The sequence below is a fragment of the Chelonia mydas genome, chromosome 8 (genome assembly GCF_015237465.2).
Source record: "Chelonia mydas isolate rCheMyd1 chromosome 8, rCheMyd1.pri.v2, whole genome shotgun sequence".
Lineage (NCBI taxonomy): Eukaryota > Metazoa > Chordata > Testudines > Cheloniidae > Chelonia > Chelonia mydas.
The window spans coordinates 25313491-25340142 of NC_057854.1; the positions used below are offsets into that span (position 1 = coordinate 25313491).

Genomic DNA, 26652 nt, shown 5'->3' on the forward strand with positions numbered 1-26652 from the left:
GCTGGAGGCAAAGCGGGGTTTGGGGTGGAGGCTGACAGCTAGCAACCCCCCATGTAATAACCTCATGATCCCCTGAGGGGTCCTGACCCCCAGTTTGAGAACCTCTGGTCTAGTGGTTGGGTGAGCAAAGACTGATGTTCCCTCCACCTTGTGGTGAAAGGCTGAAATAGCTGCTAGGTGTACTTTGATTGATCTTATGAATAAGCCAGATTCTTTGAGTTCCAGTATATTTATCCAGTATGATCGGTAGAGGCGCCGTGACTGCAGTTAAATTTTTTGGTTGGCACCATAGTGAGAATCTCTTTCATTTTTGGAGGTAGGTATGGTGAGTGGTGGATCTCCTGCTATTTAATAACACCTGTTTCACTCTTTCTGAACAGGCTAATTTGTCACATTGGAACCATACAAGACATTCTTTGAGGTGAAGTTTCTCCGGAATTGGGTGGAGAGTCTGGCCTTTGTTCTGTGAGAGGAGGTCTGCCTTCAAGGGGAGAACTCGTGGAGCACAAACTGCCAAGTGCATCAAGTAAGGGAACCAAGTCTGTCTGGGCCATGTTGGAACAATCAGTATAATATGGGTCCTGTCGGTCCGTAACTTGTGAATGACTCATGGGATTAGAGACATTGGTGGGAATGCATACATGAGTGCTGTGTCCCACGTGTTGAGGAAGACATCCCCTAGGGACTGGGGTGGTATTCCCTCTCTGAAGCAGAAAAGTGGGCACTTGTGGTTCGTTGCTGACATACACAGGTCTACCGATGGAAAGTCCCATTCCTGGAATATTGCTTGGAGAACACTGTCATGTATTTCCCATTTGTGGAATGGCCAAAAGGTAGTAGTCTGTCTTGACAGCGATTGAGGCCCACCATGAATCTTAGAAATCATCATGTGTGAGCCAGATGTATGGTAATATGAAAATAAACATCCTGGAGGTTGAGGACTGAAAATCAGTCCCCCTTGTCAAGCACTAGGATGATAGTGGTCAGTGTGACCATTGTGAATATGTAATACCTCACAAATTTGTTGAGCTTCTGAAGGTCTAAGATGGATCTCCATCCACCATTTTTCTTTGTGGTGAGAAAATAAGGGAGTAAAAGCTCTTCCCTTTGTATTGCGTGGGAACTTGTTCCACAGCACCCAATTGTAGAAGATGGTTTACATCTGGTTGTAAAAGGTGCTCATGAGAGGGGTCCCTGACGAGGGACAGGGAAGAGAGAGGAAAAGAATGGCATAACCCAATCTTATAATCTCCAGTACCCTTTGGTCCGTTATTGCTGCCCAGGCATGATAGAATGGGTGCAGGCAGTGACCATAAGGTTGGGTAGGAGTATCTAACAGCACTGTATTGTGGAGAAGGTCATTCATGCCATCGACCAAGAATTAAAACTGTGGCTTAGTGGTAGATGGTTGTGAAGACAAGGACTGAGTTTGGAGAGCCCTACGTCTTTGTGAGTGTTGCTTATTTCTGTTCTGGTAGAAGTACCATTATTGTGGGTGATGGAAAAAGGTGTCTCTACCCTTTTGGTATGGTTGATACCGACATTGTTTGTTTTGGTGGCATCTATCTGCCTAAAGTGCATTGAGTGGCCCGAGAGTCCTTCACCGAGTGAAGAACATCATCAGTTTTTGTGGAGAAAGGTTTCTCCCTATCGAAAGGTAGATCCTCCACCTTGAGTTGGAGCTCTTTTGGGATCCCAGACAACTGCAACCACAAGGCCCTGTGCATTATGACAGCTGTGGCCATCGTTCTCACAGCACTGTCCGGTATGTCCACTGAAACCTGTAGGGACGTACGGGCAATTAGTTGCCCCTCCATCATGATAGCATTGAGTTTAGGGTGTTTTTCCTCCAGTAAGACCTCAATGAATTCTTGCAGCTTACTGTAGTTATCAAAATTGTACTTGGCTAGAAGGGCTGTCAGCGTTCCCTCCCCACTCTGAACTCTGGGGTACAGATGTGGGGACCTGCATGCAAGACCCCCTAAGCTTATTTTTACCAGCTTAGGTTAAAAACTTTCCCAAGGCACAAATTCCACCTTGTCCTTGAACAGTATGCTGCCACCACCAAGTGATTTAGACAAAGAATCAGGAAAAAGGACAACTTGGAGTTCCTCTTCCCCCCAAAATCCCCCCAAGCCTTTCCACCCCCTTTCCTGGGGAGGCTTGAGAATAATATCCTAACCAATTAGTTACAAAATGATCAAAGACCCAAACCCCTGGGTCTTGGAACAATGGAAAAATCAGTCAGGTTTTTAAAAGACGGATTTTATTAAAAAAAGAAAGGTAAAAATCATCTCTGTAAAATCAGGATGTAAAATACTTTACAGGGTACTCAGATTCAAGAACACAGAGGATTTCCCTCTGGGCAAAATTTTAAAGTTACAAAAAAACCAAACCAGGAATACACCTTCCCTCTCAGCACAGAGAAAAACACAAGCCAAAACAAAGATAAGCTAACGCATTCCCTTGCTAGTACTTACTAATTCTAATGGAGTTGGAGTGCCTGCTTCTTTTGATCTGTCTCCAGCAAGCATACAGAACAGACAGACCCAGAACAGGAAAAAAAAAAAAGCCTTGCCCCCCCACCCCCCAGATTTGAAAGTATCTTGTCCCCTTATTGGTCCTTTTGGTCAGGTGCCAGACAGGTTACCTGAGCTTCTTAACCTTTTACAGGTAAAAGGATTTTGTGCCTCTGGCCAGGAGGGATTTTATAGTACTGTATATAGGAAGGTTGTTACCCTTCCCTTTATATTTATGACAAGAGCGGAGTAATTGGCTACCCTGAATTGGAGTGTAGCCAACGAGTATACCTTTCTACCGAGAAGGTCTAAACGTTTGTGTTCTTTGTCTTGTGGAGTGGACTGGAATTAAGGTTGTTTGGCGCGGTGATTGGCGGCTTCCAGAACTAGGGACTTGGGTTGTGGATGAGAGAAGAGAAAGTCCATCCCCTTAGCTGGGACAAAGTACTTTCTGTCAGCTCGTTTGCTGGTAGGTGGTATCGCTAATTAAACAAAATTTACTAAATTGCAACTAATCTAACTCTTTCTATGGAGAGAACAAACAAAGAGGCAGCCACTGAGCTCTGTCTGCAGGCAAGGAAAGTTAAGAAGGAACAGAAGAGTTGGGTTGTGCGTGCGCTACATGAGGCACCAACGGCACTGCGAGACGACTACTGCGCACGTACATCCCGACCGAGCACTGCTACTGAAAAGCTCCGATCTGTGGCACAAGGACGAACCGACACCTACATTGGAGCAACGCTACTCAAAGAAGAAAGCTGGGTTTAAAGTTTATTTTTCTGTTTATTATGGATAGCCAGAGAACTAACAGGTTTATGACCATGGAGAAGTCATGCAAATGAAACCTGAATGAGCGAGTTCTATTCAGACTTTTCCCTTACTAGTCTCTTGTGAAAGACTTTGGGGCACATTTTTAAAGGTATTTAGGCACCTGAAATGCAGCTAGACACCAAATGGGATTTTCAAAAGCACCATTGATTTCAAAGGCACTTAAGCACTTTTGAAAATCCCATTGGAAACCAATCTGCATCTTTAGGTGCTTAAATACTTTTAAAAATCTGGCCCTTTGACAAAAGCTTTCTGAAAGCTCAGATAAATAATAGGCCAAATCCTCTGCTCCAGCTAAGCTGCCCTCAATATGAGACTGGTGCCGGAGGAAGAGCAAAGTTGGCTTCTTGCACCTGTAAAATCTTTTGGTGTACGATCTGACTGGTTGACCACATCAAAATGGCCACATAGTCAGCTGAATAACACTGTGCCCGACCCACTTCCTCATATAAACCCTAGAACTCCATCACAGACCCCACCTGGTGCTTCTGCTTCCATTTTTATTTTAAAAAAATAATGCTGCAGCATATTGAAAAAATAGCCCAAAGTGAACTGAACTGAACTTTAAAATAAGGTATTGAAGTGGCGTGGGAATGAAGAGGAGTGGGCTCAGGGCTGGAACAGTGTACAATCTATGGATTCCTGAGGCAAGTGTAGTGCTGCATGTGACAGAGGGTCTTAGTTAAAGGTAACTTCATTCAACAAATCTTTAAAATCATAAATTAGCAGGAAAAAACCCAGATGTCAATAGTATAAATCTGATTTATATTTTAAATATTTTGGCTATTAGCATAGGAATTGCTTATTTCCATAGTATAGTATCTGCACAACTTATTGATATAAATACACAGCTTAAAAACAAATGAGATTTTTTGACAAGTGCAGCAACTTAATTGTACTGTAGTGATGTATATGTGATATTTATGGTTACATGTAGGAGATTAGCAACAAGAATTAACTACCTAACCAACTTAGTTAGGCCCACCTACTGTTTCCTACAAAAGGGAAATTGCATAAGATCTCAACAGCAAGCTATTTCCTGGAATAATCTGTGTACATAAAACGGTTCTGCTATCTCATACCGGCTTTGGTGAAATCAAAATTTAAGTTTTCACCGTGCATCTGAATTTTTTGCCACAGGGAATCAAGGATACCTTTAGTAGAGGGTTGAGAGTCACACTGATCTGGGGCTGGAAATAGCATTTTTATTTCAAAGGTCAAATGAGCTATCACTTATTCCAATCCTTGTGCTCTCTGCAGGGAAAGGCAGACAAAGGAGAGAGGCAGTACTCTGACAGTTTGCAAGCCTGATAATTTGTTCTTTGTATTTGGGACAATGCCTGAAATACTGGTAGAAATGGAACAGGTAAGGTTCTATATATTTATTAAGAGGATGAGCAAAATACTTTCATGTATTGCTGAAACCTGGAGGTAGGGGTTGGGCAATAAGAGGCAGAGAGAGACTTTTTTAACTGCCCTGTCTGTCAGAATACCATAAGAACGGCCATTCTGTGTCAGACCAAAGGTCCATCTAGCCCAGTATCCTGTCTTTTGACAGTGGCCAATGCCAGGTGCCCCAGAGGGAATGAACAGAACAGGTCATCATCAAGTGATCCAAAGATAAATTGAAAGAGAAAGTCGACCAGCTATATCTTGTTTGCTGTATCTTTGGGTGACTATTTTTGTAAATTACATTGTAACTGAATGTCAATTGCACTGATTCTGATGTTCCATCTGATCATAGTAAAGAAGCACACATACAGTGATGTAAAATGCATTGGAAATACAGGTTAGATTTATATAAAAGCTACTAAAATTAAGTGCACATTACAAAATAAGTATGATTTCAAGATTCTTTATCCTTCTATGCTTTTTAAAGATCAATTATTACAGATAAAATTAGTTACATTGTAATGTCATTGTAGTATATTGGTAATGAAAATGCACATAAAAATATCAGACTAATATATCAGCTTCACACTCAATTTAACACCTATTCAGTGTTACTGGTTCCTGGATCACTTTAAGTTTGTAAAAATAATAATGATTAATCATTAATAATGTGATTTCAACTTTTGTTCTTTAAGTTTTCAATGTTTAGAAAACTTAAATCCCCCAAAAGACTTCCTCTAATGAAAAACGTATTAAACTCCTGTTGTTTTGTGGTATTTATTGTCTTGTATTATACAGAAGAGTTTACAAATGCTTGCAGGATGGAGGTCAAAGACAATCTTTTGGCTACACTCACACAAATCATATCTTCACCTACTATTAACTTCAACAAATAACAAATCTGCTTATCTGATCAAATCTAGGGAGGAAAAATAGCTGATGTTTTAGGAACTAAAACAAAACTGAAAAGCAAAAGACAAGCTGAAAAACAAAAGAAAAAAAGCTATATAAAATTAAATAGAAATATATAGGTAAGAATAATTAGGGGGGAAAGTTGTTTATTTTATCATCTGAATGGATCCAGGGATATTTGTTTATTGCAAACTATTGACAACTTGACATTTAAATTTTAAATGAAAAAAAAAAAGGCGTGTACAAAAACAAGCTCAAGATTTTCTACAGTCACCTTCTCCCTCACCAAAGCTTAAGTCCCTGGTCCTGCACATTCTTATGCATGTGCTTAAGTTTAGTATACACATGGTAGTAAAGCTAAGCATGTGTATAAATGCTTCAGGATGGAGCTTGGAGGATGGAGTTTACAAAGGGGCTTAAAAGTTGTAAATCATCCATTAAATTACTTTTTTTATTTAAAAAAATATAAAGTAATTGCATGTATGGTTTTTCTTAGGTGTGAAATGAGTTATTAATAGTTGTATGTTGGTCTTGAATTCCAAGACCTCTTTTTATTATATAATTGTAGGCCTTGATCCTAAAAACATGTACATACATGTTTAATTTTATGCAAATGAGTAGTCTCATTGACTTCACTGAAATTTAGAACTCTACAAAAGAATATAATTATGATTTAAACTGGGTTAAAACATTATCAAAGTTACTCATTAACGTAACTTATAACATGAGAAAAATAAATATTAAAAATAACCAATAGATTTTTTTCCAAATTACCAGGATCCAAGTTTCACAACTTCTATAAAGCACAGAACCAAATTATCCACACACCTGGACAGAATTTTTCCTCAGAGTCATAAAAGACAGAACATTATTTACTATTTATCATGGAATTCAGTAAAAGAGTTTTTCTCACTTGTAAATTTTGGGGTAGAGAGCAACTGACCTTCATCCATTCTATAAGGTTTTAAACTTCCTTATGCCAAAAAAAATCTGTAATGTCTGTTTGTTACAATTAACAATTATTCCTGGGATTTGCTGAGTAATGTCGAAGCAATACAACTCAATTCTTGCTTTCAGAAATAATAAGGCCCTGTGAATATCAGTTTTGTTTGCTTAACTATGCAAAAGCAAATGATACAACCAAACCTAGAAATTCATAAAACTGAATAAATGCCTGTAAATAGTAGAATTGGTCAAGAATTTTCTAAAAAAACATTTTTTGTCAGAAAATGTCACTTCATCAAAACTGAAATTGTTTGTGGGAAAGTATCTGCTTCAATCAACCTCCCCAGTAGAAAAATATTTGGAAAAAAAAGTTTAGAAATTGCCAAAACATTCCATTTTGACATTTTCAAAATGAAGTGTTTAATTTTCTGGTTCAAAATTACTTTTTTTGTTTGAAAATGTTTTACACTAAAAAGATTTAATTTTTAAAGGTCAAAATCAAAATGAAGCTTTTCAAAATAATCCAAACAAAATGTTTGTTGACATAATCAATAAGCAAAAAAAAAAAAAAAAAAAGGGTTTGTGAATATCTTTGAAAAAACACGGCTACCCAGATATTTGAAATTGCAAATTTTCATCCTGATTTGTATTGGGTAAAATTTCAACACTGAAATTTCTTATGGGATGGGAAAAGAGTTTCCTATCCAGCTCTAGTGAATGGTAAAGGAACCCAATTGTGGGTTTTTTGTTTTGTTTTGTTGTAAAATAAATCCTAAAGGGTAATTTCACCTCCACCCCCACCCAGCATTTGGTAGGAATGTTACACTAATCCTGATGATGATTTTCAGAATCGTAGCATATGTGCACAGATCACATTTATTTAACGAGATTTGTGGAACACTTTATGTTGAGCCCATCCTTCAAGGTGTTGGTCACAGATACCCTCAACTCCCACTGGAAACACTGAGAATTGAAGGAGCTCAGCATCTGTAGAATCTGACCTTGTACTCCTGGTCCTTATGTTTCAGTAGAGACCAGCAGTCTTGTTTGATGAGGCTGTATTTGCTTGAGAAGAGTGATCACTGCTGCCTTACCATTAAATCTACTTTTGTTTATGAGCAGGAAAGAACTAATCTGTTCCTTATCTAGCTCGGAGTCTGGAGGCTGATTAATTTGTACTATCTGGATAGAGTGGCACCAATCCTTGTCCCTCCCCCATTTGTACTAAGAGGAGAACAGCCAGCTGTTTCCTGTGGAGAACTAATTTCTGCAGTTGGAGCCACTGTGGATACAAACAGCTTCTGATATAAACAAGTAGAAGTGAATGGAAGGCAACAATTCTACTTCCAGTGAATTCTAGAAAGAATTCTGCCTACAGAATTCATATTCACCAGCATTAGAAAGTTATGAACAGGTACATTTGGGAAGACAAACAGGAACACACATTTAAAATTCACTGAAATTCATTGGCCGGGGAGAGACTCAAGCTCTGTCTTTGCTAGAAAAACTACCTTACGAGTCTAGTTTGCAGTGAAAGATTATTCAGTGTAATCCAAGGATAACAAGCTCCAAACATTACACTTCCCATCTATTCCTTTGGTGGCTAAATCTCAACCGATATTTTCGTCTCACTCTCGCTCACTAGGAATGTCACTTTTATTTATTACTTGTAAAGGCAACAGAGATGGGGCCTCTAAAATGGTGCCAACTCTCTTAATTTTAATATGAGTCTCATCATATTTTGTTTCAGAGTGGTAGCCATGTTAGTCTGTATCAGCAAAAAGAATGAGGATTACTTGCCCATTTTTTCATGTTCTCTGTATATATATCTATCTTCCTACTGTATTTTCCACTGCATGCATCTGATGAAGTAGACTTTAGCCCATGAAAGCTTATGCCCAAATAAATTTGTTAGTCTCTAAGGTGTCCTCGTTCTTTTTTATTATACTTTGTGCTTTTCTTAAAACACTGCTCCTGGAGTTTTTCCTGTGAATCTTTTACATTTGAACTCTCGGCTGGGGAAGCTAGCCCCCAGGCCCGCTCCTGCTGCCTCCCCTGGCTCCGGGCAGGCGGTGCGGCTGGCAGTCCTGCCGCTCTCAGTGGCATGGTAAGGGAGCGGGGGGTTGAATAAGGGGCAGGAGGTCCTGGGGGGCAGTCAGGGGACAGGGAGCGGTTGGATAGGCGTGGGAGTCCTAGGGGGCCTGTCAGGGGTGTGGATAGAGGTCAGGGCAGTCAGGGGACAGGGAGCAGGGGAGGTTGGATAGGGGGTAGGGTCCCAGGGGAGCAGTTAGGGACGGGGGGTCCTGGGAGGGGGCAGTCAGGGGACAAGGAGCAGGGGGGTTGGATGGGTTGGGAGTTCTGAGGGGTGAGGTCGGGGGGGTTGGATAGGCGTGGGAGTCCCAGGGGGCCTGTCAGGGTGTGGATAGGAGGTGGGGCAGTCAGGGGACAGGGAGCAGGGGGGGTTGGATGGGTCAGGGGTTCTGAGGGGGGCAGTCAGGGGACAGGGGGGATTGGATAGGTGTGGGAGTCCCGGGGGGGCCTGTCAGGGGGTGGAGGTGTGGACAGGTGGTGGGGCAGTCAGGGGACAGGGATCAGGGGGGTTGGATAGGGGGTGGGTTCCTGGGGGGCGGTTAGGGGCGGGGGGTTCTGGGAGGGGGTGGTCAAAAGACAAAGAGCAGGGCGGGTTGGATGTGTCGGCGGTTTTGAGGGGGGCAGTCAAGGGATGGGAAGTGGGAGGGGGCAAATAGGGGATGGGGGCCAGGCTGTTTGGGGAGGCACAGCCTTCCCTAGAGGGCCCTCCATACAGTTTCTCAAACCTGATGTGGCCCTCGGGCCAAGAAATTTGACCACCCCGTTCTATAATGAAAAAAAAACAAAACACCCTCATGATTTTTAAGCCAGTTTTATGACTGTTGGAGGCCTGATAATTTTTGAATGCTTGAAGTTGGCAATACTGCTATTAACATTAACCAGATCTACCATGGCTGCAACAATAGTGATATGCTGGAGAGTCATCACTATCTTTTTTGTAAAGAAAAATTGTTACTGTTTTTCCTTTTTGGCAGGTGAACATCACATAGTTGAGCTAAAATGTAGACAAGGAACAACCAGGTTCCACACTGATTCAATATCTTTTTACTAAAAAAAGGAGTACTTGTGGCACCTTAGAGACTAACAAATTTATTTGAGCGTGCTCGGGGGTCGCATAACTAGTTAGCATGCCAGAGTCTTGTTCGTTATTGGAATTAACCAGACAAATAGCTCCACCAACTAAGAACGGCCATGCACCACCAGCCACAGAATCGAGAAAGAGCTATCAATCCGTCAATCCTTTCCGTGTCCGGGCCGGCTTTTTACTGTCAAGAATGGGTAACTTTTCTAGTCTAGAAATAGCAAAAGAGGCACCCCAGCCTAATACACTAAATAACCTTGCCTCACACGGATTCAAGGTCCTGTGGGGGAAAAAGGATATTATATCGCTTAAGTCATATATTTATTCATATAAGGAGGTAGAGTGAAGGTTACACAGTTCAACCTTAATTTTCACACTTCCTGATTCTTTATAGCCTCACTTTCCAATCTTAACATACTTAATATTTTAAAATATTTAATATATTTTAATTGAATTTCATATAAAAGGTCGAGTTCTGTGCATAAGTGAGTTAAATGATTCTAGCTACATTCAGAGATTCTTCTTCATTGAAGCACGTGTATAGTTATAATGCAAGGACACCCAGCCACATTGGCCGTCCCTGAAATCCTCATAATTGGGCACTATGATTTTAGAAAACCTCTGCCAAAGACTCTACTTGTTCAGCCACTATTTTGATAGGAGAATTTTGCTCCTGGGATTAAAGGTATCGGGGTGGCACCGCCAATCTGTATGCAGCTTGAGAGTGGTTTGAGAAAGTAGCATTAGGGTAACAACTCCACATGCAAAGCAGCAGATGTACTATCACAGCGCAAGCTGCAATGGACCAGAGCGTGAGAAACCGACAGGATACTTGAAGTACTGTAGAGCAGCAGTTCTCAAACTTCATTGCACTGCAACCCCTTTCTGACAACAAAAATTACTACATGACCCCAGGAGGGGGGACTGAAGCACTAGCCTGTCCGAGCCCCACCACCCTGGACTGTGGTGCCAAAGCCTGAGCTCCACTGCCTTGGTTGGGGAGCCAAAGCTGAAGGACTTCAGCCCCAGGCGGGGAGCGCCAGTAATCTGAGCCCCGCCAGCCGGGGCTGATGCCCTTGGGCCCTGGGCAGTGCAGCTCAGGCTTGGGCAGTGAGGCTCAGGCTTTGCCCCCGGGCTCCAGGAAGTCTAACACCAGTCCTGTTAACCCCATTAAAAGGGGTGATGACCTATTTTGGGGTCCTGATCCAGTTTAAAACTGCTGCTATAGATGGTTAATGGAGCTGCAGCAGCCAAACAACCCCCTGTGGCTGTGGGGGGACAGGTGGTCTCTGCCGCTGTGCACCTCAAACTGGCTCCATTCTCTCCCTCCAGGGCTAGGAAGGGGAAGTAGGGTGACCATGTGTCCGGTTTTTGACCGGAACACCAGGTCGAAAAGGGACCCTGGCAGCTCCGGTCAGCACCGCCAACCGGGCCATTAAAAGTCAGAGCAGTGGTGCTGCAGAGCTAAGGCAGGTTCATCTCTACCTGTCCTGGCTCTGCGCTGCGCCCTGGAAGCAGCAAGCAGATCTGGCTCCTAAGCACCAGCTCTGCACTCCCATTGGCCTGAAACCGCGGACAATGGGAGCTGCGGGGGCGGTGCCTGCAGGCGAGAGCAGTAGGCAGAGCTTTTTGCTGTACCTCCGCCTAGGAGCATTACTGCTGCGGGCTGCTTCCTCGGCACAGCATGCAGTCTGCCTTAGCTGCCCCACTTTACTGGGAGTCACCGGAGGTAACCCGGCACCCCCTCCCCAAACCCAGAGTTGCCTCCTGCACCCCAAACCCCTCATCCCTGGCTCCATCCCAGAGCTTGCACCCCCAGATGAAGCCCTCCCCCTACACCCCAACCCCCTCCCACACCCTGAACCGCTCTGTCCCACCCCCATCTGAAGCCCCCTGCACCCCAAATCCCTCATCTCCACTCCAGAGCCTGCACCCCCAGACAGAACCCTCACCCCCTTGCACCCTAACCACCTGCCCCAGCCCAGAGCCCCCTCCCATATCCTGCACCCCTCTGCCCCACCCCTCAGCCTGGAGCCCCTTCCTGCACCCCCAATCCCTCATCCCCAGATGGAGCCTTCCCCACAGGCACCCCTGCCCAGAGCCCCCTTCCACATCCTGAACCCTTCTGCCAGAGCCCCCTCCTGCACTCCAAATCCCGCATCCCCAGCCCCACCCCAGAGCCCGCAGCCCCAGATGGAGCCCGCACCGCCTCCCACGCCGCTACCCCAGCCCACTGTAAACGAGTGAGGATGGGGCCCTCAGGTCGCAGAGGGAGCTGAGCTCTGGCACAGTGCTGGGGCCTGCCAGGGACCAGCCCTGTTGGCCCCGATGCCCGCAGCGGGAGGGCTTGACCCAGGCCCCACCAGCACCCTCCCTGCCGCTGGGCCTTGCCTAGACCAGGGTGTAGCTCGCACCAGCCAACTCAGCCTTAGCTAAATCCGGCCGAGGCGGGAGCAGCTGATTGGCTCCTCAGCCGGGCTAGGCTGGGCCGCCGATTTACTGCTGCCCTCCTGTTAATCAAAACAAAGCGTAATAGGGCTGCTGCGCCTTTAAGAAGCTTGTGTGCGCGTGTGAGGGCCCCCTCCGGCTAATGGGCGTGTTCCTGAGCCCCGCGCGTGAGCTAGCTGACAGCGGGGCCAATGAGCTGGCGGGAGGGGTCTTCGCGTGCCTCACGTACACCCCGTCTCTCCCGGCTGAGGAGCCAATCAGCTGCTGCGCTGCGTAGTGAGCGCGGAAGCGGTCGTCGGTCGCGAGGGGGTCGGTGGCGCAGCGGAAGGCCGAGGCCGGCGGGGATGGTTGGCCGGGAGAAGGAGCTCAAGATCCGCTTCGTGCCGGGGCAGTGCGAGCTGGTGGAGGTGAGCGGGGCGCGTTGGCGGTCCGAGCGCTGGGGCAGGGTGCGCAGAGCGGCCGGGGGCCCTTGGGCTCGGCCTGCCTCGTAACAGCCGCTGGCGGGGGCTCCAGCCACCGTGACCAACTCGCCAGACCCCCCCCCTGCGGGCGGCACCTGCGGCCTGCTTCTAGCTCGCCCCCCTAGGCCTGCACCCCGGAGAGCCGTCGCCTTGCGTCGGCGCCGCATCGGGCGAGCCCCCGGCTGGGTCGGGTGGCGCTGTCTCTTGCCCCGCCCCCCCCGCAGCGGGTCCGGGGGAGCGGGACAGCTACACTCGTGTGGCATGACTCTGAGTGGAGACCCGGCTCCCAAGTAGCCTGCGCGCTCATCAGCGGGCCTGCCCAGCCCCATCTCCGCTCTCCAGGCCAGCCAGGGTCACCTAGCTCCCCAAACAAGCCGCCCACTGCAGAATGAATCCCTTAGCCTTGAAATAAGTGTTCCTGCTGCCAAGTCTGATGCAGCCCTACACCAAACCCAGCCAGACAGCAGTGCTCATTAGTACCGCATTAAAAAACATCACTGGACATAAAGAAGGAAAACAGACCTAATTAGATTTCTGGGCGGTAAGAGGTAGTTATTTCTGAAACTGTCATTAGATAACCTGATGAAAAGGTTCCTTCAGCTTCCTGTTCCTTGGGGGGGGAGGAGGGAAGTAATCTATTTCTGCATTATCTAAATGTATGAATTCCATTTATTTGAAGATAATATGTTTAGTGGGATCCATTACTACCACTTCTGTTGTACATGCTCTTTAATCTGATTTTAATAAACCAGGCTCGTGCCTCATCCAGATGTTCACCTCCAGGGGGAACAATAGCACTCTTTTTGTGGTGGTCTAAGACTCTATCCTTATCCACTGAGGAAGAAAGGGAGGCATTGTTCACAAGATATTTTCTGTATAACCGCATCACCACTAACTTTGCAAACATCTAAAGGTAGACATGGCATACAAAAAGCTCTTGCCACTCGTACAAGTGGCTCAGATTTTATGTCAGAATTTTTTTTCAAGTAGTCTCAGGGCACCATTATATCATTTGAGTCCCCTGAATTTTGCTGGACATATTGGCCTGGGATTAGAAATTCTGACTCCTTGTAACCTGCTAGGTAACTGTTGTGGTCATATCTTTTTTTTTAGCTTGAGAGTATTTACAAGCTTCATATACTTGAACAATCTGGGACCTGTCTACCATTTTATTCCATGACAGCAGTGAAGAACCTAAGGAATGCTTTTACTTTGCAGAAGAATGTTCCCAGTGCAGGCCTCTTACCTGAATTTGCTGCTTTGGAAAATCCACCTATACCTATTTGGTCCTGTAGTTTTTTATTGATTGGTGGAACACGAATTAATGATTAATTTTCTCATAATTTAGTTTTATATTCATGTTGTAGCAACACTTTTACTACTGATTATAGGTGTCTTTGTCTTTAATATTTGCAATGTGGTGTTGAAAAATACCGTTAGAAGTGTTTTCAAAATTTTGGTAAATAAGTGAGAGAGATTACATTTCCCTCTAGTCCAGGGGTGGGCAAACTTTTTGGCCCGAAAGCCACATCTGGGTGGGGAAATCGTATGCTGAACCATGAATATAGGGCTAGGGTAGGGGTGTGGGGTGTGGGAGGGGGTGTGGGAGGGGGTGTGGTTGAGGTGCAAGAGGGATGGGGGGTGCAGGAGGGGGCTCAGGGCAGAGTGTTGGGGTGCAGGAGGGGGTACAGAGTATGGGAGGGGACTCGGCAAGGGGTTGGGGTGCAGGAGGGGTGCGGCGGGGACTCAAGGCAGTGGGGCAGGGCCTCAGGGAAGGGGCATTGGGATGCAGGCTCCGGGCTGGCGCTGCTTACCTCGAGCAGCTCTGGGGCGGCAGCAGCACACAGCAGGGCTAAGGCAGGCTCCCTGCCTGCCCTGGCCCCACACTGATCCCGAAAGTGGCTGGCATGTCTGGCAGTGACTCCTAGGGGTGGTGTGGGGCAGGTACCACCCCCTGAAGCTCCCATTGGCCACGTTTCCCTGTTCCCAGCCAATGGGAGTTGCAGGGGGCGGTGCCTGCAGGCAAGGGCAGCGCATAGAGGACTTTGCTCCTCCCCCAGGGCCGCAGGGATGTGGTGCTGGCCGCTTCTGGGAGTGGTGCAGGGCCAGGGCAGGCATGGAGCCTGCCGTAGCCCCGCTATGCCACGGGGCTGGCAATCCTGTGGGCTGGATTGAAAGCCCTGATGGGCGGTAGTTGTCCCTCCCCTGCTCTAGTCAAATATTTTGATATGTTCACTTTTCTGTCTTTACAACTCAAGTCTGTCAGCCTTTTCATCACTTTTTTCTCAGTTCCCGTTCATTTTTGTTGTTGAGGGTGTCCAAAACTGGAGTATTCTAGGGATAGTCTTGACAGTGACTTCCCAGTTCGGATATTTCTGTGCATGGTACAGCCCAGAACTGCATTGGTTGCCAGTTCAGATCCAATTACTGTGTATTGTCATCACTAAATTATATTAGCTTTGAAATTTAAAGGATTTTAATAGTTGGACTTCATTGTTGTCTCATGCTGTCAAGCTCTTAACTCCTTAACTAACTCCTTTCATCAAATATTTTTGTAACAGCTTTCAAGGTGAAAGCTGAAACTTTCCACCTCTTTTGAAAACTTATACTCTTAAATTGCATTCAACTAGTGTCTACAGAGGAATGTTGTCTTTTAAAATATTCTGTTTCTCAGCTTTTGGTGTCATTGTGTATTCATTCTTCTTTTTATCTGAAAAAGAGACCTCTGATTAAAGTTCTTTTGATCTTATTTCGACTTTACTGTTAAATAACTCAGGTTAACATCCTCGTTCGTGCTTCAAAACTTCCTTTGCCTCTATCCTCAGTGAACACCTAGAAGAGTGAGACATATCTGTACAGTGCATTATTCTACTTTTATATTCATAGTTGGAAGTGTTTGAATGCAAGTGATTGCTTCTTAATTATAAAGAGTGCCTGGAAATCCTGGCAGCAGTGAGGCTTCCTTGAACAGTAACTTGAATCTGTTAATTTGATAAAACGTACGTGTAATGGAATGACACTCAAAACATTACAGACTATTCTTTATGTTGCTTTATATTTTTAACTTAAATCATATAGAGAGAAATCTTATCAGAAACCTTCATAGCCATAACTAGCTTTTTGGATGCATCCTCCAATCATGCAGGACTACAGTAAAATTCAGGCTGACATTCAGCAGTCATGTCACAGTTTTAATATTAAAGTCAAAGTATCCACCCTCTTGTAATTTGATATAAAATGGGATTGGTAATTTTAACAAGCTCAAAAAAAGAGTTAGCAGACCTGTGCAGCTTGAGTTACCTAGGCACAGCAGTTACCGGACATAACTTAAATATATAATATTCAGCCCTGCCCCTTTAGTTAGAGAAATGCAGGAGCAAACAGGAATCTTTTCTTGCAGAAAGGGGAATGTGGAGCAAAACAAGGAGTTAGCATTTAAGCTTCTGTGTCTTCTGGTTTTAAAGGAAAATCTTCTGAATGTGTTCAGATAGTGTTGTCATTCTGAGTCTGCAAAAAGACTGCTCCAGTACCTCTGTAGCTGATTTCCTAAGGAACCTTGAAATTGACAAGACTTGTTACTTCCATTGGTTCTGTTCACTCTGTCAGTGCTCCTGCTGACACACACAACCATGAACACCATCAAAGGCACCCACTGGATCTGCTTGCGGAGCAAACATTGCTTCAGGGAGGCATTCAATGAAGAATCAATGCAGTGCTTATTGTGGGTGGGTTATGTATAGAGGTTGGAAAATCTGATCTATTTCATACTTAGAATGACAGGTTTCAGAGTAACAGCCGTGTTACTTAGAATAAATTTGTTCTGAACCTATGGCAGATGTCTTCTATCTGCTAGCAGACTGAAAAGACCCATGATTGTTTATCCCAGTCTTTGAAATGGTTTCCTGGTCATAAACTTGCTTACTCATTTGTGCTGTCTCAGCAAGGTAGAGTAACAGAGTACAAATTGCATCTACTTAAACTGTTAAAGGTTATCATTTTGCTTAGATTTCATCAGATGTGTTCTCAGTTTCTAGTGCAAATTTAAATGAGCATCCAATTTTTGTCTTGTAAATTCAGAATGATTCTCTAAAACATCATCCAGTTACCTGACTAAATTTAAGAATAACATATTCTTGCTTATAATTATAGGGGAAGCAGCTCACAACCCCTATATTGAGGTTGCTAGTCACTTTTTATTATTAAAGATTCTTGCACTCTCCATTTTGTATATAATTTATATAAGTTTATCTGTAGGTAATCTTGTTAAGCACTGAAGTATGCTTTAGTATACCACATGGACAATTGGAACAGTTAAATAATCAAAGCATTTTTCTGATGCATCTTGTCCAACTAAACATGAATTGTGTGAGTATTTTATTAATTATTTGCCTGAAATATTCAATTTACATCTCAATTCTGCAGTGAGCTCCTGATGGGAATACCTCTGCAGAATCCTTTTGTAGTGAGTGGGACTCTTCCTGGGCACAGAGGCTGCCCAGAAGGAGCTCATTGCAGGATTAGTTCACAGCTTTTTCAATAAAACATTCAGAGTCAGATCTTCAGAAGCACTCATCACTTAGCAGTTCCTGTTGTGCAGGGGAGCTCTTGAATTATGAGCTCCCTTAAATATCTGACCCTTTGTTTTTGATATTTTTAAATTCTTTGTTCAGCGCTACTGACATAAATAAGTTTCTGAATGAAGCTTTGCAGTTCAGATCTCTGAAATATAACATAAATGTGTATCTATATTTGCTGCTGTAATATTATCCTATGCTTTCAAGTATTTACATTTTACAAAGCTTTATAGGGCTCAATGTATCACTTAATCACTACGTTTTTGAAAACAGTGAAGAAAGCAAACCTGGACATTTTTCAGGAATAATATGATTATGGTTGCATTCAAATAGCAAAACATTAAACTGAGACATTAAGTATAATGGAAAGAAATAAAAATGTGTGGGTTTTTTTTGTTTTTGTTTTTCCCCCCACCCAGGAAGATGCTAATATTCCCAATAGACGTGTTCTGATTACAGGAGCTACTGGGCTTCTTGGCAGAGCAGTGTACAAAGAATTTAATGAAAACAATTGGCATGCAGTTGGCTGTGGATACAGTAGAGCTCGACCCAAATTTGAGCGGGTTAATCTTCTGGATTCTATTGGGGTTCATGACATTATCCAGGATTTTCAGGTAAGATTACTGGAAGGAAATAAGAAGCAGACAACTTGCCATATTGCATTGGAGACTATGTGTATCCTTCATTAAACAAATAAGTTTAAGATGTCTTACACCATTTAGCTCATACGATCCCACTGGCACTCCAAAATCCTTCTAAGGCAGTAGTTTGGAAGAAGATGGCAGTTTTCTTGTTCCCCTAATTTGTACAGTGACTACTCTGTGTTTGTTGTGTCTAGGGTTATTACGCAATCAACAGCAAGTCAGTGTGTAAACACCCATTTAGTAGTTAAATAAAAAGCTGTTACATTTCTGTAATGATTTGTATGGAGACACTGCAATGTTACAATAAGGTTTCATTACACTAAAGATACAGAATAATTGTATACCTTGTTTCTCTCATGGCAGAAATCGCCTTGTAACAGCCAATGCTGTGTTTCACAAACTTCCAAGCTGTTTCACAGCTTCCAAGGAATAAATTTTTAAAAAGCTTATTCTAGAATAAATAGGGACCTAGTCTAGAAAAGAGTTAGAAAGCTCTTGTGCCTGGTCTACACCTGCCAAGCAAATCATTTATGAACTCTGCATTAATAGCATTTAAATCTAATTTGGTTAGCATTGTTTAATTACCATTGTGGATGATTGGGTATTGAGTCTAACCCATATAATCCTTAACACTCAGATGAGAACAAAACTCCTTGCTGTAAGATAGGTATTATTGAGGATCATGACTGCAAAATTACTAAATGAGATCCTTAGGTATTTATTATAAAACCTTAAGGCAGCTTTATTCTATTGCATTTCCAAAGGAAAGAAAGCTCTTTGAGACTTCACAATAAATGATGATCGTTGTGGATCAGTGCCACAATTAAATCAAAATACTAGTTAGTTTCTCTGTAGATGAGACAGACCTGGTTTCTATGTTGAGGGCACAATTGCAATTTTTTTATTTTGTTCCTCATTAAAATTGAGTCTTTAATTTTCAGCCTCATGTGATAGTGCATTGTGCTGCTGAGAGAAGACCAGATGTTGTAGAAAGTCAAGCAGATGTTGTTTCTCAGCTCAATGTGACTGCTTCAGGGAACTTAGCAAAAGAAGCAGGTAAAGAGACAATGAGATGGATTCTTTTTTTTTTTTTTTTGCAAGGATACTGCATTAATTTATACAGTGGCATAAGTATGCATAGCACTTCACACTTAAACAGCCAAGATCCATCATTGCCTCAACAAGCTTTCTATCTAGCTTATTTAGGTGAAGACTGCACATGTGTATGTGTGGAGGATTATCAAGGAGACAGAGTCAGGGAATGAAGGGGTGAGAAGGCAAGGGGATAGTATTGAATCTAGAACATGCATTTTTTTCCCATCTATGACTGTAGTTTCATACTGAAAGTATGAATTATAGTGAATTTGAATTAGAGTACAAATGTCTTTAGGTACAATGAATAGCAATTTTCCCTTCTATCACTAAAGGCTCATAGTAAGTTTTCTTTCTTCCCCCACCACACATCTTTTATCTTAGCTGGAGTTGGAGCATTTCTGATCTACATTAGTACAGACTATGTGTTTGATGGAACAAATCCTCCTTATAAAGAGAGTGATGCACCAAATCCCCTAAATCTTTATGGTAAAACTAAACTAGAAGGAGAAAAGGCAGTCCTTGAAAATAATGAAGGTAAGAACACAATTTAAAGCCTTCCATTGAAGGTTTTTTCTTCTCACTTTGTTACAGATGAGCTAATAGGTCATATTAAATTAATAAAATCATAGACTCTGGATTTGGAAAAGACCTATTAAAACATCTAATCTAACTTCCTGTCTCTGTGGGATTGTTTTCTCTTTCTTACAAGTGGAATCTAATTTTCTTTACTGATGTTCCAAATCTCCATAGCTGCCTTTGTATTATTTATGTCCTAACAGTGTTTACAAAACCTCCCAATTTAGTATGATCTATTCATTTTATTAAGATGCTGTTTGCTCCCTCTTCTGGATTGGTAATGAAGGTAAGACTGGAACCAACACTAGATACCTTCCCCAGCTCAGTACTTTGCTGTGTTTCATAACCCTTTGGTTATGGTCTTTCAGTCAGTAATTAGTCTGTGGCAGTATTCCTGTGTAAGCAGATTTAAGTTGATTTTGAGTAAGATACCATAATACACTGAATTGGTTGTTTTACTAAAATCCAAATAGTATATGGATCACTCTTTCAACTTTCTTTTATTATAGAATTACAATCAAGTTTGTATTGGAAGATCTTTATATATTTGTATTGTGAATAGTTCTATTTACAATTAGGTTTTTAGTGGCTTTTCTTATGATTTTTTGTTTGTTTGTTTGAAGCAGTGAGAGATCACTTTGCTTCCTTTAAAAACAAAACCAAAAAACAACAACAACCCAAAATGGTTCTTTGTTCTTTCTTCCCTGTCTCAGTTTTGATAACCTTTCAAAAACTGTTAGTGTCAAAGCAAATGGTAATTCCCTTGCTACGTTAGGGAGTATATCATCCAGACAGCAGTCTTGTATATAGTCACGGCATTAATGAAAAAATCTCTTATACAGTCTCAGCAACTTATATGTTCTTCTTCACTTCCTAATTGCCTACATTTACATATTTTCTTTGATATTTATTTTTAAAGTAGCCACTTGATTTAATTTAATTCCCTCTGTTTACTATTTTCTCGCTTTCTCTGTAATATTGTTTCTCCCCTCCGCTCCTCCCCGCACCATGGGTCCCTTGTGAGATGCCTTTTGTTCGCTCATTCTCTTTTCTCTGCAAGTCTTGGTTAATTCACCTGTAGGTGCCTCTCCCTGTTCATTAACAGTACAGATCACTGGCATTATAAACATTTTGAATAAAAGTATTAGCTATATAAATGACTGCTTTACTCAAAGAGGAATAGATGTCTTTTGGTGTAATTTTAGCAACTCTAATTTACCGTATATAAATGTTCTCAGTTCTATATGAAATTTGAAAACTTCATATTGATTAAAAACGAGATGACAGCAGACTGTACACAAGCACAGTTAATACTGTTTTTCTTTTAGGGGTGTGAATATATGTAAAGTTAAGCAAATGTCTAAAACAATTTTTATCCACGTTCTGTAATTCTGAAATTCTCTTAGGGTTATTCTCCAAGGATTCATTAGGTCATAGTTATTAATAGTTTCCTTTTAACACTTTAAAAAAAATATTTTTCCTCTTTAGGTGCTGCAGTGCTCAGAATTCCTGTCTTATACGGGGAGGTAGAAAAGCTGGAAGAGAGTGCTGTGACTGTTATGTTTGATAAAGTGCAGTTCAGTAACAAATCAGCCAATATGGACCATTGGCAACAGAGATTTCCCACCAACGTCAAGGATGTAGCCAGTGTTTGCCGACAGCTATCAGAGAAGAGAATGTTGGTGAGAATTTTTGAGAAAATGAGCCTCCTTTAAACAAAATACGGGTTGTTTTTGTTTTTTAATTTTCCCCTCCATGCTTTGGTACAGTTGAGTACCAAATCAAATCCAAGGTTCTGGTTCTTATTTTCAGAGCACTGGGCTGAGCCTCTGCTACTTCAATAACCACTTCTCTATCCATGACCCTCAATGAGTGTTGTGCTACTTGGGAAATGTTGGAATTATAAGTTGCAAGGATGAGAGTGCGAGAGCAGAACCCAGAGCTTTCTTAGCTGTTTGTGCACAAGAAATTAGAATGACCATGAATCTTGCTGTCTCCAGGACTAAAAATGCAAGTCATCGGTTCATCACCATAGTATTTCTATAATAAATTGTACACTTAAATTTTCTACCCTTTGGGTTTTTTTAAGATCAAGATTGATTAGACTTTATGGTGGACACAGTTGTTTTAAGATGCTCGTGCAATGGTGCTGAGTGCAGTTTAAAAAATATTTGATTCAGCTGCAGAGAGACAGAAGGGGGTGAATGTTGATAGAGAGGTAGGGGTTTTAGAGAAACTGTAAATGTTCCAATTTCTCTGAAATGGAGCATGAGCTCTCTACCATTTTATACAAATCCTCATTAAGCTGCCACTACAGAGCTCTTCCAGCTGAGCTGTCAGAGTAGGACCATGGAGGAGGTATTCATTTGTACAGATAACCCTTGTAATAACATTTAGCTGCTGTAGACAGACTCCAACGGAGAAGGTAAGAAGGCCAAAGAGAAGCCCAGGGAAGCACTCCCTGGTAACAAGTTTCAAACATGCTGGACCCTGGAGTGCATTTTGGGGCTCAAAATCCAGGAAGCATTAACTGAATTTTCTCTAACGATCCCAATTTCAAACAAACACAGTTTTGGGGAAGTAAGGGCTTAGAGGGCTATCCAGGAGGCAGTAGCTCCAAATTTAAGAGGGAGCAGCCCAGAATCTTTATGCAGAGTGCACACTTCTGAGTTGCGCAGGCACGTTCAGTTAATCTGTCCATTGTGTGCACTTCATTGAACATGTACAGTCTAGGAGGGTTTTCAAATTATCATAGTTCTGCAAAACCAAAATAAGTTGTCCCCCCCCCCCCCCCCCCCCCCCCCAAACCTGGCAGAAGTACAGCTCTCCAGAGAGCTGCTTACATGTCCAAGAGCCATCTTTCAACCTTTAGCTGTTTCTAACTATCCCAGTCCCATCACTCTTCTAAAAACTGCAACTAGTATTTTTTAAAATAAGTGTATTTTTCCAATTTAACTCAAAACTGGCAGGCATGGTTTCCCCCCAAAAACTATTGATAGGAACTATGCGTGGAAAAATTCATGTTAAAGTGCAAAATTGCAGCTTGCTGAAAAGTTACAAACATGTGGAAACACTAACACTAAATTGTCTTGCAATATTAGCTTTGGCAGTCACTACCCAGAAATCGCTATTTGTGAGGTGACAAGTAAATTGACTCAAAATGTGGCATACTGCACAGCCAGCCGTATTATGTGGACAGGATTGGATTTGTCAACTCCTATATCTATTTATATATTAAAAAAAAAAAATTATGCCTTTGTTCAGTCTGAGAACTTCTACATAGCCCTCATTTGATGTGAGGGAGAAGAGGGTTCATGGTGTCTTTCACACTTGCATTATTTGAATTTTGATAAATGATTGGCTTAGAATGGATTTTTCTATACGTTGAACCTTTTTTGTCATGTCATCTTTAAGAGTGCATTTAGTTCATGCACAGTTGAGTCAAGCATATTCACAGTCTCTGAAAAGTCAGGCCAGATATGTGTAGCATCAGGACTGTGCCAGGCCCACTGATAGCTTTATAAGGGCTACGTTTTTCACTTCCCAAACATCTGCTCAGTCTCTACTCTGGAAATGTATTTGTTCCAGAAATATTTCAATTAATTATTAACTTGTTTTTCAGGATGGTATCATCTTGTTTGAATGGCAGCCTATACATTCTGTTTCTGTAAAAGAGCCAGCCTGACTCTTCATCTGTGCTTGTTTCTTTCTAGGATCCATCAATAAAAGGAACATTCCACTGGTCTGGTAATGAACAGATGACCAAGTATGAAATGGCATGTACTATAGCAGATGCTTTCAACCTTCCCAGCAGCCACTTGAGACCAGTAAGTAATGTTGAGGCTATATAAAAGTATAGAAATTTCTGAATGTTTTCATTTGAGCCACTTTCTTATACTGAAAATACAAGTGAGCCGCTTCTCCTGATAGTGTGAACAATTACATGTTAGTATTGCAAAAGGAAGAATCCCCAAAATCCTCAATTTGGCATGATGTACTGCCAACAACATTGTCAGATATCTTCTGCTGCAGGGAAATGACAGCTGCTATGTTAACTGGATTCTGTTTTCCTATGACAGATGTATCGTTCCAATCAGAAATCAGTTTACCCATAAGTACAGTATATTCTTATAGAAATGTGCAAGTCCAGTGTGTAAAGTACTTCTAGGATACAGCTGGCTAAAGCAGAGTCTTTTGATTTTTTTAAAGTGAATAATAATCAACTAGCCAACTACTTAATTAGCAGTCATAGATTTAATTTAGCATACCTTAGTTTCACAGACTACTTTTTGTAAACTGAGCAATTTCTTTTAGTAATCAATAAAGTTGTAACTAATTCTTGCCTCTTAGATTTTTCATTAAAGGAAGACTATAAAATTTACTGTATCTTAATTTGAAGATAATCTCCTTTGTATTGTCGTAATGTTTAAGTTACTATTATTTCTTTTCAAATTCCATTATCTGAATAGGTCTTCGTTGTTGAGAGAGATCCATGGATATTTAGAATGGTGGATTTAAAAACATAACTTTTGAGTTTATGTAAATATGTAAAGGAAGAAATTTCAGGAAAAAAGGAAAATTTGAAAATGCTTAGCACCTCAGGATCAGACTTAAAAAAAAAATCTACTACATATGTTGTTAGTTAGATGCTGTTAACTTCTAGGGTTTATATTTAAAGGTAAAGTGAGACTTATTAGCTCACACGTTCATGGATTCTTAATTAGTAAAGTTAGTACTGAAATGTGACATGGGAGAAAGACACCTTACACACACACAATACTAGGTTGGTCTGAGATCATATATTTAACAACCTTTACTGTTGGTGGCAGAAGCAGGTCTCTAAAGCATTTTTCATCCCACGAATATGCACTCCTCATCCGTTATCCACAACTGCTGATTTCCTGGCCGTTGTTAGGGGAGTGGGGATAAGATATGGAAGAGAGGAGATGACGTGGAAAAACATTAAATGGCTCACTCTTTACCAGTTCAGACAGGTCTGATGCATTTTGTAGCTGTCTAGCTGAAGGGAATTCTTCCACTTGTCATAAAGAAGATTCACACAAGGAGCACAAGTAAAATGGGATTTTCTGTTGGGTGGTTAATACACACCGTCCCTAAATGCTCTACAAAATGAAAATTTGTCTTCCTAGCCTTTCATTGTTCAAAAATTTTAGGTAAGGGAAAAAATGGATTTTAACTTACTTTAATTTGAGATGAAGTCTGAGATGGAGAGAGAGGGCATTTCAGGTGGCAGGAACTCCTTATGTAGGCTCTGTCCAGCAATGGAAAAATTGCCTGAAGGGAACAAACATATTGAAAGCAACAAATGGTAGTGTGCACTCATTCTTATTTAGAAGCCCCTGTTTTTAACTGTATATAGTGTTTTTCTCTCTCTCTCTCTCTCTTTTTTTTTTTTTTTAAGATTACTGATAGCCCAGTAGTGGGTGCTCTTCGTCCGAGGAATGCTCAGCTCGACTGCTCTAAACTAGAGATGCTGGGAATAGGACAACGAACACCATTTCGAGTTGGGATCAGAGAATCGCTTTGGCCTTTCCTTGTTGACAAGAGATGGAGACAGACTGTCTTCCATTAATTTGTAAACTTTTTAATTAAAGTATGGTATGTGGCACTTTTTTAAAAAAGGAAATAGTTTTGTATGAGTGTTCTTAAAAATTGTGACACTTATGAGCTTTCATTGAATCAGGTAAAAATATGGTCTTGCACTAGTGAAATTGTTAGCCTAAAAAGCTCAATGGCAAAAAATGAACCTTGTTTAAAGTGTTTTGTTTTTCCTTCTATTTGTACTGGTCTAACCTAATATCTGATCCTAGTGAATTATGGTTCTTAGTCTTCAGTAACATTTGATGCTAAGTATGAAACAAGTCAGCTGGAGACTTCCTTTTGGCTGGAATATACTGTTGATGCTTAGGGTCTTTGCTATATGTACAGTATCTTCTTTGAAGGACCTGGTCAGTTTCTTTATCACCAAAAAAGATTCCACTTTTAAATTTTAAAGTTATTGTACTAATGTGAGTTAAGGGAGAATCATTGAAGTTTAATGTTCATTTGCTTTGAGCTTGGATCAAAATGTTTAAAAGAATGTGAAACTTTATTTTTGCAATTACTGAGTGTAGTTTTTATGCTTGAGATATATTTTCACAATGTTGTATATCTTGGAATTCCTGCAGCTTCATATATTTGTTCATTGTATGCACTTGTCTCATTGTATGCATTTGTCTCTTTTTAAAGGTGATCTGCCAAGTGTAGGGAGGGAAATGGGCTTGGGCCTGCCTTTGCTTTGTGTAAAGACTTGAAGTGTATATTCATTTTCCTGTTTGTTTGTTATACTAGAAAGTCAGATCCTATGTAGGCTGGAACACTGCATGGTAGGAGAAGTAGTGAAACAAGGGCAACAAAAAGAATAAAAGTGAAAGGTGAACAATTCAGGCGAAGAAAGTCAAGAATTTGACTACAACAACCTAGTTCCCCTGTGAAAACTCCTGAGGTAGGCACATACACTGATGTGGTAAGTATCTTACTGGTGTAATGCCTACATTAAGGGTTTGCTTAATAACTACAACAGTGTAAGCTCCCTAACGCGAACAGTTTAGACTATTCAAAACTTTGTTCTTAACACCTATTTGAATTCAGTGCCCAATTAACGTTTCCGAGAATTGATGTATACTAATGTCCTTGTTTAAAGATTCAAACTACCAGTAAGAGCTTGATGCTTACAATATGCCTGTTCTGAGATCTTCCTGGGAGACCACAGAAAACTGGATTTGATATTCTAGATCTGAGGCAACAATAAATAGGAAAAAACCTGGAAACCCTTCAGGCTTTTATGGATCAAAAAGTTGGAAGATAACCAGTTTTAAAAACCTTTTACAGGCCAACTTGAAAATTAGTCCCTCTAATTCCATATATGAGATAATAAGAGTTTATCATAAACTTGGTTTTCGTCTGAATTCCTGATATGCACACAATAAGTTATATCTTGAAAATGACAATAAATATATGTTGCTGGCATCAGCGTCAGTGATTGACTCAAGAATTTTTTCTAAATCTTACCGAGTTGCAACCCCC

At 41.7% G+C, this 26652-nt stretch overlaps 1 protein-coding gene across 1 annotated transcript; it reads left to right on the plus strand.

The window, feature by feature from the left end:
- Positions 1-12351: 12351 nt before the first annotated feature.
- On the plus strand, positions 12352-26604 carry MAT2B (methionine adenosyltransferase 2B). The gene is made up of 7 exons (XM_037906861.2): positions 12352-12623; positions 17671-17865; positions 18837-18951; positions 19372-19524; positions 21055-21248; positions 23280-23393; positions 24989-26604. The coding sequence occupies exons 1-7, from the start codon at positions 12408-12410 to the stop codon at positions 25157-25159; spliced, it is 1158 nt and encodes a 385-aa protein (XP_037762789.2). The 5' UTR covers positions 12352-12407; the 3' UTR covers positions 25160-26604.
- The last annotated feature ends 48 nt before the right edge of the window (positions 26605-26652 follow it).

Excerpts from the sequence above, each read along its gene's own strand:
- MAT2B (XM_037906861.2), top strand. The coding sequence starts at position 12,408 with ATGAGCTGGCGGGAGGGGTCTTCGCGTGCCTCACGTACACCCCGTCTC. Across the intron at positions 12,624-17,670 it reads GGCAGTGCGAGCTGGTGGAG|GAAGATGCTAATATTCCCAA; the intron begins GTGAGCGGGGCG and ends CCCCCCACCCAG. Across the intron at positions 18,952-19,371 it reads GAACTTAGCAAAAGAAGCAG|CTGGAGTTGGAGCATTTCTG; the intron begins GTAAAGAGACAA and ends CTTTTATCTTAG.